Source organism: Cyprinus carpio, chromosome B18, assembly GCF_018340385.1.
Source record: "Cyprinus carpio isolate SPL01 chromosome B18, ASM1834038v1, whole genome shotgun sequence".
NCBI lineage: Eukaryota > Metazoa > Chordata > Actinopteri > Cypriniformes > Cyprinidae > Cyprinus > Cyprinus carpio.
Window position 1 is genome coordinate 24,090,045 of NC_056614.1, and position 16,011 is coordinate 24,106,055.

At 36.5% G+C, this 16,011-nt stretch overlaps 1 protein-coding gene across 2 annotated transcripts; it reads right to left on the reverse strand.

Annotated features, from left to right (window-relative positions):
- Positions 1-24: 24 nt before the first annotated feature.
- LOC109092809 (cell cycle progression protein 1-like) lies at positions 25-15,568 on the reverse strand. Of its 2 annotated transcripts, none has more exons than XM_042744507.1 (11): positions 15,414-15,568; positions 14,179-14,249; positions 12,117-12,201; positions 11,829-11,896; positions 11,566-11,740; positions 6,730-6,896; positions 5,696-5,816; positions 5,201-5,289; positions 4,176-4,301; positions 1,624-2,939; positions 25-459 (listed from the first exon to the last, which is right to left on the reverse strand). In XM_042744507.1, the coding sequence occupies exons 2-11, from the start codon at positions 14,236-14,238 to the stop codon at positions 285-287; spliced, it is 2,382 nt and encodes a 793-aa protein (XP_042600441.1). In that variant the 5' UTR covers positions 14,239-14,249; positions 15,414-15,568; the 3' UTR covers positions 25-284. The 2 variants fall into 2 exon arrangements, with proteins under 2 accessions (XP_042600441.1, XP_042600440.1); XM_042744506.1 differs by having other exon boundaries at positions 5,192-5,289.
- Positions 15,569-16,011: the final 443 nt, after the last annotated feature.

Here is a 16,011-nt window from a genome sequence, read left to right on the forward strand (position 1 = left end):
TTAGTATTAATTTTTAATTTTGTTATTTTTTTTTACAATACTTTTTCAGGGAATGGGAGCATAAATGTGCCTCAAAAACACCTGTAATTAATTCTAAGCTGCTAAAAAAAAGTCCAGAAAGAGAAACACACTAGAACCAGCATTCAAACATTTACACCGTGCAAAAAAAACAAAATTCACAGAAAAGATGAATTCACCCATAGCTTTCATGAACCTTCTCCAAGACGAAACGAATGCAAACAAACAAAACAGGAGCAATATCGAGCAGAACTGAAACGTTTCTTCTAATATTTGGGATCGAAGGGCATGGGACCCAGCTCTATTTTGACATCTGCGTACTGTCTGTTGGGATCGCGTCCCGATTGGCTCCATTTCTTGGCTCTCTGAGGGCGAGGACGAGGCTGCCGCTGACAGTGACGCCACGCCTTGACCTTCGACCCCGGCCCTTCGGAGGGTCGACTGCAAATTTACAAAACAGGACAGTGTTTAGGGTTTGTCACAAAGCCTTGTGCGTGTGTACATGCACTCTACTGTTTCTCAGAGCGACACACAGAGAAGCAACAGAGACAAACAAGATTATGAACATGCAACCTGCGTGAAAATGATTACAGACAAATGAGAAATCAGCCTTTGCTGACATTCACCATGTTTTCAGACAAGCTTTTGCATTTTAATGATTTGCGTTTTAATAGGAGGACACAAACAGTATTTTCCAAATTATTATTTTTTTTTTATGTTTAAATGTTCTTTTCAAATGCCTGTGGCAGTGTTATTATAATTAACAAAATCTACAACTATTTAAAATCATTTTCAGTCATTAAAATAAAGCTGAAATGAAATAAAATATAAATATTAGATAAAAAAATTAAAAAGCGTAAACTTAAAAAGACATTTTGCCATGGCAACTAACTGAAATAAACTAAGTTTAAGTTGAAGAAATACATTTACTTAAAAATAAAACTACTAAAATAAAATAGAAATATATAAAATAAAAATTATTTTACATTTGATAATAAAAATATGAAAAAAAATTAAAAGCACAAAATTAAAGTGAAAAAATAAATGCTGATTTAAAATATTAATAAATATTTTACATTTAATTGTAATTTAAAAATAATAATAAAAATATGAATTATTTTAATTTTTAAAAGCACATAAAATTAATTAAAATTAATTTGAAGAAAATATATTTACTTAAAATTAAAGTGAAAAAAATGCTGATTTAATAAATATATACAGTTTAATCCACAGACTGCTTATATATATATATATATATATATATATTATATATATATATTATATATATATATATATATATATATATATATATAAACCAGTCTGTGGATTAAACTGTTCCCAAATAAACAATTATAATACTAGTAAGAACATTTATTTTTTGCCAAACTATAGTGAATGCATTGTAGAAATGTAACAAACACATTACTGCATAATTTAACAATGTCTTTAAGAAAATTAATTAAGCACGCAATGTTAAACAGGAGCAAGGCTTAACGAATTGTCAATCCCTGATGGATAAAATCAAGTCACATGTAAATTATGAAAGTAAAACAGGGTCATCTTGAGTTTCCAAATAAGTTTATTCCACACCCCAAAACATCTTACCTCGGCCCAAAATATTTTAAATACGCATCTCCAAATATGTGGCGGTATATGTAATCATCCAGATCCTCGAACACGTCGTCGCTGAGGCGGTGATATTCATCCATTTCCTCGAGGTAATCCTCAACGCCGCTGACGAAGTCCGTAAACAGCATCTGGTCGTGAATGAAGACGCCGTTATGGAAGAAATTATCGATGAAGCTCTCCAGCTCCCTCCAGTGGTGGAAATGCCCCACTTCTTTCTGCAAATAGCTGCGCAGGAGCTCGTTAAACTCGTCGGCGCGGATGGGATCCATGGCCTTGTTGAACAGACTCATGGACTCCTGATAGGCGCAGTCGAACACTCCTGAACAGCCTTTGGGCGGCGTTTTCTGTCCCATGATGCTGTGCGGTCTCTGAGCGCTGGGTTTGCGCGTGTCGTGTTCGGCGTGAAACGAGTCGAGGGTTGTTCTGCGAGGATGTCGGTGTAAAGGTTTCTGCGGCTGCCAGTCTTCGGCGCGCTTGTTTCCTCGCTCCTGCCGGAACGAGTGACACTCGTGTTTGGCGTCGTGGTGAAACCTCTTCTGATGCCTGAAGACATTCGAAGCCGAGTCTTTAAAATGCCTGAATGTTGTTTTAAAAGAGTCGGAAAACTTCCGGAGGTTTTCCTTCACCGCCTCTTTGGCTTTCTTGATCTGCTCCTTGTGATGGTGCACAAACTCCTTAGTGGAGTTCTTCACAGCGTCGAAGGTTTCCTTCACTTTTCCCAGCATCCCATCTTTGGGAATCTTGTTCTTCGAGTCCTGGTCGCCCTTCGCTCTCTTCTCCTTCGACTCCACGTACAGTCTCTCCCAAAGATCGGAGCGCTGCTGCTCGAACTTCAGCTTGTTCTCGAGCTCCTGGAGTCGCGCCTGTAGTTCTTCCGTCTCAGGATCCGTCTTGGCTTCAACGTCCTCCTCTTTCCTCATTTCCTCCAGTTCCTCCTTGAGCTTGTCGGTCACCTTGCGCTCTTCATCGAGCTCTTTCCGCAGCTCCTGGGCTTCGGCCAGCAGCGCTTCTCTTTGGCTCATGAAGCTGCGTGTTTTCTGTTTCTCCTCCTGTAAGTGGCCCTTCAGTCGCTGGTTCTCGGTCATGACGGAGTCGGCCCCGGCTCCTCGCTCCTCTAACTCTCGTATGTGTCCCCGCAGGGACCGCAGCTCCTCCTGCAGAGCCGACAGAGACGCCTCTCCTCGCTCCAGAGTGACTTTAAGGAGCTGGTTCTCTGTGGTCAGGTCACTCTGCCGAGACTCCATTTGGCTTTTGGTTTGCGTCAGTTGCACGTATAAATCTTGTCTTTGGGTCTGTGTTTTCAAACAGAAAGTCAAACTGTTAACGTGCTCAGTTCACATGCAGTTTAAACTATCCACCTTATTTTTGAATGCAGAAGTAAGTTCAGAGATGCAAACTGGCAGGCGGGAAAAAAGGTGAGAACATTGTTGATTTAAATGCTCATTTGTAGTTAGTCTTAATCTGAAAGATGAATAAATAATCTCTCCATTGATGTATGGTTTGTTAGGAGGACAATATTTGTCTGAGATACAACTATTTGAAAATCTGGAATCTGAGGGTGTGCAAAAAAAAAAAAATCTGTGCAAAAACATCAAAATATTGAGAAAATCGCCTTTAAAGTTGTTCAAATGAAGTTTTTAGCAATGCATATTACTAATCAAAAATTAAGTTTTGATATATTTACAGTAGGAAATTTACAAAACATCTTCATGGAACATGATCTTTACTTAATATCCTAATGATTTTTGGCATAAAATAAAAATTTATTTGATCTCAAAAAGGTGATTGTCACTGAAAGGTGAGGAGTTTGCATCTATGAAGTTATTTTCTTAAATGTGCAGAACTTCCGATTCATGAAATGAATGAAATGAAAATGAAAATAACATGATAAAGCAGCATAATGTACTAAATGTTACTGTTAATGATATTAAAGTTGACTAAAACCTAAAACCATAAAACAAATGTATTACTTCAAATAGAATAAAAATTTAACTTCAGCCAGTGTTAAGTACAACTGACATACTATATATATATATATATATATATATATATATATTATATATATATATATATATATTTATATATATATAATAGTATATATTTTATTTTTACTTGTATTTTTTTATTTTTCAATTTTCCTTTTAATTGAAAGTTTTATTTTTAATTTTAATTGTTTTAATTAAGTTCATGTTTATTTTATTTAAACAAATAACATTTTTGTTAACTTTTATAGCCCTGATTTTAGCTATTTGTCCAAGCAACACATTTTCATGTAGTTTTAATTAAAATTAATTGAAATAAATTAAATAAGTTAAAAAATAACTAATTAAATTGACAAAAATACTTAATGACTAAAACCTTAACCAAAACAGAATTTTTCACCAATCCTTAATATATATAAAGAAACCTAGATACTATAAACTAGAATCAGTAAAAATTGGTGAGTTTTGTTGCAGTTATACTTTGTATTTAGTTTCCACCCAAAACATGAGAGATTTTGGGAGGAAGCACTAATGCAGTCAGGTTACCTGTAACTCTTCCTGTTTGACTCTGAGATGCTGGTTTTCTTTAGTTATCTTATCCATCACGTTCATGAGGGACATCACCATGTCTTGCTTTTCCTCTAGGTCTTCCCTGAGGTTCTCAACCACTTCCTAAACGCATGGCATCACGTTCATGAGGGACATCACCATGTCTTGCTTTTCCTCTAGGTCTTCCCTGAGTTTGTTTGTTTTTAGAAGTACCAAAATTGTGAAATTGTGAAATAGTATTACAATATAAAATCACTATTTTCTATGTGAATATCTGTTTAACTGTAATTTATTTCTGTGATGCGCAGCTGAATTTTCAGCATCATTACTCCAGTCTTCAGTGTCACATGATCTTCAGAAATCATTCTAATATGATGATTTGCTGCTCAAGAAACATTTCTGATTATTATCAATGTTGAAAATTATTGTGCTGCACATTATTTCTGTGGAAACTGTGATAGATTTAATTTGTCAGGATTCACAGATGAATAGAAAGTTTAAAAGAACAGCATTTATTTGAAATAGAAATCTTTTGTAACATTATAAATGTCTTTACTGGCACTTTTGATCAATTTATTGCATCCTTGCATATAATTCATCATCAAAAATCATTTATAATTCTTTTCTAAAGCAACACAAAACTAGGTCAGATTTAGAAAATGTAATAATTAGGAAAAAAAGACGTTCATTAAATACTGAGCCTGGGAATGTAAGGACGCCCAATAACAACAATACAGCAAAAGTGATTTAAATGTATTAGTGGAAGGATAAACGAGTACAAAAATAAGATAAAGGACACTAAATCATAGCATCTAAAGCTGAATCTGAAAGAAAATGATCAGCAACTACAAGACAATGAAAGCTGTAGCAAAGTTCAGGAGAAACCAAAAAGCACAGAGAGCTATTTGCAGAAAACTAAATTCAAACTCTAGTTAAATGCTCATTTCATTTCTGTTTTTCAATTAAAGCTGAGGAGAAGTTGAGGATCAGTGTGCGGTCTGTGACAGACTGACCTTACTTACAACGTCCTGCTCTCTCTTACACGGCACTTCCAGCTCATTCATGCGACTCTTTTCCACGATCCTCTGCCTCTCCTGAATCTGGACTGTGCCTGGAACACACACACACACACACACACAAACAAACACAGCATATGTTTACTTGCCTTTATTTTAGAAATAAAGCTTTATTTACTTGCACAGTAATAATTTTCAAAATTCAGTGCCAAAAAAGTTTTTTGACAGATAAGTGCCTAATTAGTTTTTTTTTTTTTATTTTAATAATGGTAATATATATGTATCAAAACGACCCAAATAAATAATTAAATGGTTATATCTCTTAAAAATAATTGCAAAAAATCTGGAAAATAAATAAATGTGTATTTTAGGGACTTTTAACACTTGAAAAGTGTCTATGCAGTTTTTAGAAATGAGTATGTATCTCTTGCAGATTAAAACAGACCCGAATGCATTGCATGCATTGCATGTAAATAAGACAGACGTCATGTTCCTGCTCACCGTAGAAGTGTCCGAAGCCCATGCTGATGGCGATGAGCAGCGCTAGTAAAATGCATTTGTTGAGGGTGCCGCTGACGGGAGCAGCGCGGCCGTCCAAATGAGCTCCTCGCTCCTCAAACACCTGATGTAGAAACACACCCGCAGGATTTCAGAACATGCACGAATAAATATTGGTGTTGCGATAGCTGGTTTCATGGATACATTAATAATGTGTTTGTTGTATTGGTTGGATCAGGTTGATTGTGTTAATTGTAAGTAATTCTTTTGTGTTTTATATGTCCATCGTTTTCCAGCAGAAGTATCTTTATTTATTTATTTTTTTAAATTATGAAATTATGGTATTATTATTATATCTTTGAATAAAAATGTTATCTATTTACATTAAAAATGTGCAGTACACTAAAATATGTTTAACATCATTTCAATAAATAACCAATGTGTAAACAAGGTTATTACAGTTAACTAAAACTAAAATCATTAATAGGATTTTGTCATTTGATAAAATAAAATAAAATAAAATAAAATAAAATAAAATAAAGGTAGCTAGGGAATATTTCTCATCTTCATTTAGTTTCACTTGATGCATTAAAATAACTAAAGCTCTCTCTCTCTCTCTCTCTCTATATATATATACCAATTTTTTTTAAACAGCAAAAATTAAATAAATATGGCAAATAATTTAACAATTTTACTAAAACGTAATTAAACCTTAACAAAAAAGATTCACCTAAACTAAACTAAAAATTAAATTGAAATATTAAAAATATTTATAAAAACAATTATTATACCTAGATTTGAAATGACTGAATTTCTTTTCCAGTGAAAGCGTGATGAATGAATGTCATAATGTAACATTATTAGTTGTATAATTTCCAGCTACTGTTGCAAATTCAGATGACTGAAGTATTTGTTTGATATAAAAATAAAAAATAAGATAATTTAAAACTTTTTTTTGTATTGTGCTCATTTCTCATATCTTATCTGGTTTGTATTGAGTAAACGCTGGAGTGATGAGTTGTTTTGAGACGCAGCACCTCCTCCTGCGGGTCTCCAGGCTCTGAGCCGGCGGTGCTCCTCCTCACTCTGCGCCTCCTCACCACAGGACTGACCTTCACCTCACCCTCCTCATCCTCCTCATCCTCCTCATCCTCGCTGCTGCTGTTACCACCGTCTCGCCGCACAGGCTGATCTGCTGGGAAAACTGAATACAAACACACACAACCCAAAGGAATTACTGCATACACACACACACACACACACACACACACACACACACACACGCACATACACGGTGATGACGTCCCATTGACGTCTGCTGTTTTTAAAAATGAAGCCGATTATAATTAACACTGTTGTGAAATAAATAAATAAATAAAAACAGCAGTAAATAGCAATATCAATAAATAAATAAACAGTAAAAATGCAATAAATAAATAAATAGCAATCTGTAAATGAATGGATAGACAACAAGTAAATGAATACATTAAAAAGTAGCACTAAGTATACAAATAAATAGCAATAAGTTTATAAAAAATATATCACAATGTTTAATAAAAAATAAATAACCATAGATAGATAGATAGATAGACAGACAGACATTATTTAGTCCCGTTACAAAGCCAAACTCATCACAGGGACTCACCAAAAGATCTGCAATGTAGGTTAGTGAGGTTTTACTTCATTTTAGGCACCAAACAGCAAAATCTGCACACACACACACACACACACAGACACACACACACACACACACACACACACACACACACACACAAACACAGACACACGCGCACACACACACACACACACACACACACACACACATGAACATGAACAACACAGCACACACACGCACACACACACACACAAAGTTTTGCTTAGGGCCCCCATAATTCCAGGATCGGCTCTGAGTTCATATACTAGATTTTGTATAAATTTGGAAAAAAGAGAGAGAAAAGGGAAGAAAGAGCACACACACTCACACTGCACACTGACACACACACACACACACACACACACACAGACACACGCGCGCACACACACACACACACGCACACACACACAGACACACGCGCACACACACACACACACACACGCAATCACACACTCAGACACACACACACACACACACACACACACACACACACAGACACACGCGCACACACACACACACACGCAATCACACACTCAGACACACACACACACACTCAGACACACACACACACAGACACTCGCACACACACACACACACACACACACACACACACAGGACACACACGCCACTCAAACACACACACACACACACAATCACACACATTCAAACGCACACACACACACACACACTCAGACACGCACGCACACACACTCAGACACGCACGCACACACACACGCAATCACACACTCAGACACACACACTCAGAGACACACGCACACGCACACACACAGACACTCAGACACACACACATACACACTCACACTCAGACACACACACACACACACTCACACTCAGACACACACACACACACACTTGCAGAACACATTTCACATGCCACGATGCAGCACAAATAATCTAATCGACTAAACCAGCACACGACTGCTCCACAAACACAGCTGCAGGCCTACAGCTTGTGAACGTCTGCTTTGTATTCTCTGTTCAGCTCCTGTGTCAGCGCTAAGGGATATACTTCATACAGAGAGAGGAAATAACTTAACCATCCTGGAAACACACCTCAAGAGACCACGATCCTATAATCACAGATGAATATCAAATAATAGGGGTGTGTGTATATATAATACATATATATTACACGTGAGGTTAAGGGTCACTCTGTGTCAAATAAACCAAATTTCAGAAAAATCACCTGACTCAAAATTTTGACTTTGTTAATATTTTTTCAGAAGAAAGACAAACATAAATAATGATGAAAGCCAACATATTAAATGTCATATGTTTACAAAATAGTAAACCTCTATTATAATTAAGCTCTATTATAATTAAAATAGACACCAAAAAGAAAAGTTTGCTAAGAACTAAAATATAAAAGAACATTAAGATGCATTTAATAATTATTGAATTACAGGCATGCAAGCTTCGGGGACGAGGGTGGGGGGTGCATAAAGTGTTTTTTTTGTTTGTTTTTTTTTAACTGTCACCTTTGGGGTGTATTGAGTGTTTTTTTTGTTTGTTTTTTTTTAACTGTCACCATTGGCATATAATGCAAGAAAGATTGCTGTGCAAATCTGTCATTTTTACTCCTTTCTACAAATAAGTGGATTGCTCCGTAAATATTTTCACCTTCCTTCTCCAGAAAAAATATGCACAAAATCAAAAACCAGGGAGCTCTGGTTGAGTTGACAGAATTAGCCAACACTAATTAGTTCACAGTCTAGTCGAGATGTGGGTTTACGACACGTTTGGCAGAGGAGCAAAGCAGATGTGTGGTTAAAAAGTTGGTTTTTTAAAAAATTTCAAGTTTTATTTTTTCTTATAGCAGCATTTGGTTGGGGTTTCATCAGCCAGGTTAATGTGGCAGAGCCTCACAAACACGCCGGCGCTCCTCAGAGCTTCATCAGCATGCTGTCAGAGCACCTGAGAGAGAGAGAGAGCTGTGCAGATGGCTGCCGTATTCCCACAGCGTCCTGGAAAACCCCCATCTGCTCCAACACCAGCCTGCTGCCGCTCCGGGAGAGAGAGACCAACATGACTCTCTGTGTGTGTGTGTGTGTGTGTGTGTGTGTGTAGGTGTGTAGGTGTGTGTGTGTGTGTGTGTGTGTGTGTGTTTTTGTAGGTGTGTGTGTGTGTGTGTGTGTGTGTGTGTGTGTGTGTGTGTGTGTGGTGTGTGTGTTGTGTGTGTGTAGTGGGTGTGTGTGTGTGTGTGGTAGGTGTGTGTGTGGTGTGTGTGTTGTGTGTGTGGTGTGTGGTGTGGTGTGGGTGTGTGTGTGTGGGTGTGTGTGTGTGGTGTGTGTGTAGGTGTGTGTGTAGTGTGTGTGTGGGGTAGTGTGGTGTGTTGGTGTTGTGTGTGTGGTGTGTGTGTGTGTGTAGGTGTGTTGTGTGTGTTGTGTGTGTGTGTGTGTGTGTGTGGGTGTGGTTCTGTGGGGTGGTGTGTGTGTAGGTTATAGTGTGTAGGTGTGTGTGTAGGTGTGTGTGTGTGTGTGTGTGTAGGTGTGTGTGTGTGTGGTGTAGGTGTGTAGGGTGTGTGGTGTGTAGGTGTGTGTGTGTGTGTGTGTGTGTGTGTGTGTGTGTGTGTGTGTGTGTGTGTGTAGGTGTGTAGGTGTGTAGGTGTGTGTGTGTGTGTGTGTGTGTGTGTGTGTGTGTGTGTGTGTGTGTAGGTGTGTGTGTAGGTGTGTGTGTGTGTAGGTGTGTGTGTGTGTGGTGTGTGTGTGTGTGTTTGTGTGTGTGTGTGTAGGTGTGTGTGTAGGTGTGTGTGTGTGTGTAGGTGGTGTGTGTGTGGTGTGTGTGTGTAGGTGTGTGTGTGTGTGTGTGTGGTGTGTGAGTGTGCATAGGTGTGTGGTGTGTGTGTGTGTGTGTGTGTGTGTGTGTGTGTGTGTGGTGTGTGTGTAGTGTGTTGGTGTGTGTGTAGGTGTGTGTGTGTGTGTGTCGGTGTGTGTGTGTGGTGGTGTGTGTGTAGTGTGTGTGTGTGTAGGTGTGTGTGTGTATGTTTGTGTGTGTGGTGTGTGTGTGTGTGTGTGTGTGTGTAGGTGTGTAGGTATTTGTGTGTGTGTGTGTGGTGTGTGTGTGTGTGTTGGTGGTGTGTGTGTGATGTGTGTGTGTATGTGTGTGTGTGTGTGTAGGTGTGTGTGTAGGTGTGTGTGTAGGTGTGTGTGTGTGTGTGTGTGTGTGTGTGTGTGTGTAGGTGTGTTGTGTGTGTGTGTGTGTGTGTGTGGTGTGTAGGTGTTGTGTGTGTAGGTGTGTGTGTGGTGTGTGTGTGTTGGTTGTGTGTGTGTGTGTGTGTAGGTGTGTGTGTAGGTGTTGTGGTGTGTGTAGGTGTGTGTGTGTAGGTGTGTGTGTGTAGGTGTGTGTGTGTAGGTGTGTGTGTGTGGGTGTGTGTAGGTGTGTGTGTGTGTAGGTGTGTGTGTGTGTGTGTAGGTGTGTGTAGGTGTGGGTGTGTGTGTGTGTAGGTGGTGTGTGTGTGTGTTGTGTGTGAGGTGTGTCCAACCGGTGTGTGTGTGTGTGTGTGTGTGTGTGTGTGTGTAGAGAGATCAGGGCCAACGTCATGGCTCATATTCAACCACAAAATCAAAAGAAATTATATTTTGCAATGAAAATAAATCACGCCTATTTAGGACAATTAAGATATCTTGCTTTTTTCAATAAAATTAAGCATGTTATTATTAAGGATTATATTGTAGAAATGTATGGCCACTGTATTTATCTCACAGTTCTGACTGTCTGAGCATTGCGAGATAAAAACAGAAATCGTAAGAAAAGTCTGAATCGGAGAAAACGTGACTTCTCACGATTGCGAATTTATATCACACGATTCTGACTTCCCTCTTCAGAATTATGAGTTTGCGAATAAACTTCTCGCAATTCTGACGTTATTTTCTGAGAACTGAGAGATACAGGTGCATCTCAATAAATCAGAATGTCGTGTAAAAGTTCATTTATTTCAGTAATTCAACTCAAATTGTGAAACTTGTGTATTAAATAAATTCAGTGCACACAGACTGAAGTAGTTTAAGTATTTGGTTCTTTTAATTTTGATGATTTAGGCTCACATTTAACAAAAACCCACCAATGGGCTCATTTAACAAAAATAAAAGAACTTTTCCACGACATTCGAATTTATTGAGAAGCACCTGTATATAGAGAAATCAGAATTGTGAGATATTAATTTATAGTTCGTATGCATGAAAACACGTTCTCCACTCACTCGTCTCCGACTTTCTAAACGTGTACTGGCTGCTCGACGAGCTTCCTGCTTCCTCCGTCTCCTTAGCAACAGGCTCCTCCCACGAGGCAGTCTCCGCCTCCCGAGAGTCCGCCAGCGTGATGATGTCAGAGTTCTCGCTGGAGGAGCACAGGGTCACATGTTCTTCTCCACCCTCCTGCAAGAACACATCAATGCCACTTCTTTAACTCCTCTCTGCAGAACAATAACACACGCCAGGAGGTCACCTTCAGGTTTAATCGCACCTCTCGGGCCGGTTCCGCCTCCGCTCTCAGTGTCAGATCTAGTGAAGACTCTCCCAAACTCTCCTCGCCTGAAAAAAAAACAAGCTTAAATATTTCAAACTTGTCTGACCACTTCTGGATTTACACGTTACCTTCATCCTTTTGCGTTTGTGTGCTGACACACACGATTAACCACACACTCATACTGCATTCTACATGAGTGCTACTCATTAAATTCATGCCACAAAACCTGACCTATAAAACAACATAAACAGCTTTGTCTTTATTCGTTCTGAATGACATCCGCACCATCAGGTACATCTGGAGCACAGCTAACCGCTCCAACATCACACTCTCCGGCGATATCCGGCCCCAGCGACTCAATATCCGAACCCTGTAACACACACACACACACACAGTCACTATGGCTTATCTTTAGAAGTGTTAAGCTTTAGAAAGTACGTTTTTGCTTAATAAACAGTATAAAATTCAGCTTTATTGATTTAAAAATTTTAATTTTTGTTTATATTTATTGTTTTATACATTTACATTTACATTTAATCATTTAGCAGACGCTTTTATCCAAAGCGACTTACAAATGAGAACAGAAGATAATTTAGGATAAGCTTTTATACAACAAACGGTATACAAGTGCTATGACAAGTCTCAGTTAGTCTAGTACAGAACACGTAGCCAGGGTTTTTTTGTTTTTTTTTTGGAATATGATAGAAAAGAAAAAGAAAAAAAGGTAAGTACTAGTATTAGTTGGTTAAGTGCAGGCGAAAAAGATGAGTCTTTAGATGTTTTTTGAAAATGAGTAAAGACTCAGCTGTTTATATATCTATACAGTGTGTGTAGACAGATAGATAGATAGATAGATAGATATATACATATATATATACATATATATATGTATATATATATATATATGTATATGTATGTATAATATATATATATATATATATATATATATATATATATATATATATATATATATATATATATAATGTATGTATGTATGTATATATCTATATATATATATATATATATATATATATATATATATATATATACGTATATATATATATATATATATATATATACATACATACATACATACACACACACACACACACACACTTCCGTTCAAAAGTTTGGGATCAGTAAGACTTGTAATGTTTTTTAAAGAAGTCTCTTCTGCTCATCAAGGCTGCATTTATTTGATCTAAAAAGCAAAAAAAACTGTAATCTTGCAAAATGTTATTAGAATATAAAATAACGGTTTCTATTTAAATATCCTTTAAAATCTAATTTATTTCTGTGATGTGCAGCTGTATTTTCAGCATCATTACTCCAGTCTTCAGTGTCACATGATCTTCAGAAATCATTCTAATATGATGATTTGTTATTAGAATTATCAATGTTGGCAACAGCCAAATATTTTTTGGAAGCTGTGATACTTTTTTTTTTCAGGATTCTTTGATGAATAAAAAGTTCAAAAGAAGACCATTTATTTAAAATATTTACAATATACACTACAGTTCAAAAGTTTGGGGCTCAGTAAATTTTTATTCTTTCTTTTTTTTTTTGAAAGAAATTAAACCTTTCATTCAGCAAGGGTGTGTTCAATTGATAAGAAGTGATAGAAAATATTTTTATTTTGTATTAATTTTGTTATTTTAATGTTTTTATTGATTTATTGTTTCAAAATGTTTCAGCAAGTATTTCCAAAAAAAATACTTGGCAGCACAACTGTTGATAATTCTAATAATAAATCAGTATATTAGAATGATTTCTGAAGGATCCTGTGACACTTTATACTGGAGTAATGATGCTGGAAATTCAGCTTTGCATCACAGAAATAAATTATAATTTAAAGGATATTTAAATAGAAACCATTATTTTATATTCTAATTAACATTTTGCAAGATTGCAGTTTTTTTTTTTTTTTTGCATTTTTGATCAAACAAATGAAGCCTTGATGAGCAGAAGAGACTTCTTTAAAAACATTACAAGTCTTACTGATCACAAACTTTTGAACGGTTGTGTGTGTGTGTGTGTGTGTGTGTGTGTGTGTGTAATTTATAATGTACATAATTTATATATATAAATGACTTACAATTTGCATAATTTTTAGAAGTTAGTCTCAAAAACTGTCAAAAATGAAATCAAAAATATGGAAATGTGCATTATTGTCATGAAAATAATGCAAAATGCAACAAAAAAAAGGTCCTAAAACTAAGCTTATTTTTCTTTATGCAAAACATAATTTATTATTTCTATTTTTAGAAATAGACCTAAATGTAAAAGAATAACTCTCAGAAAGCATTTTTCAGATTAGTAACACTGCAAGCGATAAAACACGTTTCACCTCATTACTGATGACTGTCCATCCGCAGGACGACTCCGTGTCACTGGAGCTGTCGGACATCTCTACAGCAGCTACAGGACACACAACAGAAGCACATGGACTGTTATTACAGACGGAACAAACACACACATCTGACTACGCAAACGGCATTATTTCAAGTCTCATCAGTGTTGTTGTCCTCTATGATGACGTCCAGCTGAACGCTCATTTATGAGGCAGAAATGTCAGGTTGACTCTGTCACTGGTAAATTATTATTCAGCGTCTGCAGAATCCGTGTGAATAGAGGTCTTGATAAACAAGAAGAATTAAGAAACTTCTCTTTACACATCTGACAGTTATGCTGAAATCTGATGCATTCTGGTGCATCTTCATGCAAAGCCTTTTTAAACGCATAAAGCATTGCATTTTCGAGATGCAAGAGTTCATGAAAAGTCTGTGACACCATGCTGAGTAAATAATGTCAGGACTTTCATTTCGAGGTGAACGATTTCTTTAAAAACCACAGATCTGAGTCAAAACTATCCTCTGGTTTGTTTTCAGGAAGAGGTTGCAAAAATAACACACTCAGAGCTGTTACACACATATATCATCATCCAAACCAGATCACTGAGCACAGAAACACTTCAACAGATCTTAATGAGTACAAAGGCAGCTGATGCGTGATATTTAAGAGCTTTTCAGTGTTATAGATCAGGGGTTTTCAAACTGACCACAAAGGAGTGCTAGAAGTCCATGGAAATGTGAAAAAAAATAAATGAATGAATAAATAAGATTAAATCTAAATAACTCAATTTATTTTTAAATAAGTAAAAAAATATATATTTTAATTAATAATAAAAATGTGATTAAAATAAACAATTAAACGGATAAAAAAATATATAATAAAAAATAAATTAGATTTAAAATAAATAAATAGCTAAAAAAAAATTCTAATAAACATTACAATACAGTTTAAACAGTGCAAAAAAAAATAGATACCTAACGTACATAAACACGACAACTGTGAGCGATTATTATTGCAGAATACAGCTTGTTTCGTCTTATTCTGGCAAATAAAATCGAGTCAAGAGACTCCAATAATCTAAAATTAGATTTATAAGGTCTTAAACTCAATTTAGTTCGTAAACTTAGCTGCTAAGCAGGAAAAATGTCAAACACACAGCAGAATATGAATGAGTAACGTTATCTTTAATCCGTCAGTCGTGACTTTAAATGCATTAGATGTTGTTCTTACCTGTTCTAGAGGTAAACTGCAGCTGGAGAAAGAAATAAGGCAAGCGTCCTCTGTGCAAAACTACCGTTAAACGTTACGCCTCTCCAACTGAGCCAAAACATCAACATCACGCTTTATACAAACAACAACACGGCGGCGCTGCCGAGAGGAGCAAGCATGGGAGTTGTAGTTGTATACGTAATCATCCGTTAATATTCTTGAACTCTAAAAACTACATTTCCCATGATTCCCGCGCAGGCGAACTTATCCTAAATGACTCGGAAATTTTTTAAGTGTCTCTGGTTGCTGATCGGTTTAATCTACTTAACAGCGATTCCGACGTTTATATTTAATTTCCTAATAAATCTTGTTGATCGTATGTTTAAATGTTAGTTTTTAACGCTGGTTTGTTTATGCGCAGGCGCAGTTGACGTAACCGGTCATTGCCATAGAGACGTCCTCACAACTCAAGCGTTTGAACGTCGCTGTAAAATTGGTAAGTTATATTTCTTCTATTTCCACTTTATTAGATTAAATTGATCTTTTTTAATCGTTATGTGTTATCGCAATTGCGCTATAAACAATATGAATAAATGATAAATAATGCACAAAATATTAT

What these genes read in the sequence shown, in the direction of transcription:
- LOC109092809 (XM_042744506.1), bottom strand. Translation starts at nt 14,238, where the DNA reads ATGTCCGACAGCTCCAGTGACACGGAGTCGTCCTGCGGATGGACAGTC. An exon ending in AGGCGGAACCGGCCCGAGAG is followed by an intron (nt 11,741 to 11,828) that starts GTGCGATTAAAC and finishes GTGTTCTTGCAG; the next exon opens with GAGGGTGGAGAAGAACATGT. An exon ending in GGGCTTCGGACACTTCTACG is followed by an intron (nt 5,290 to 5,695) that starts GTGAGCAGGAAC and finishes TGTGTGTTCCAG; the next exon opens with GCACAGTCCAGATTCAGGAG.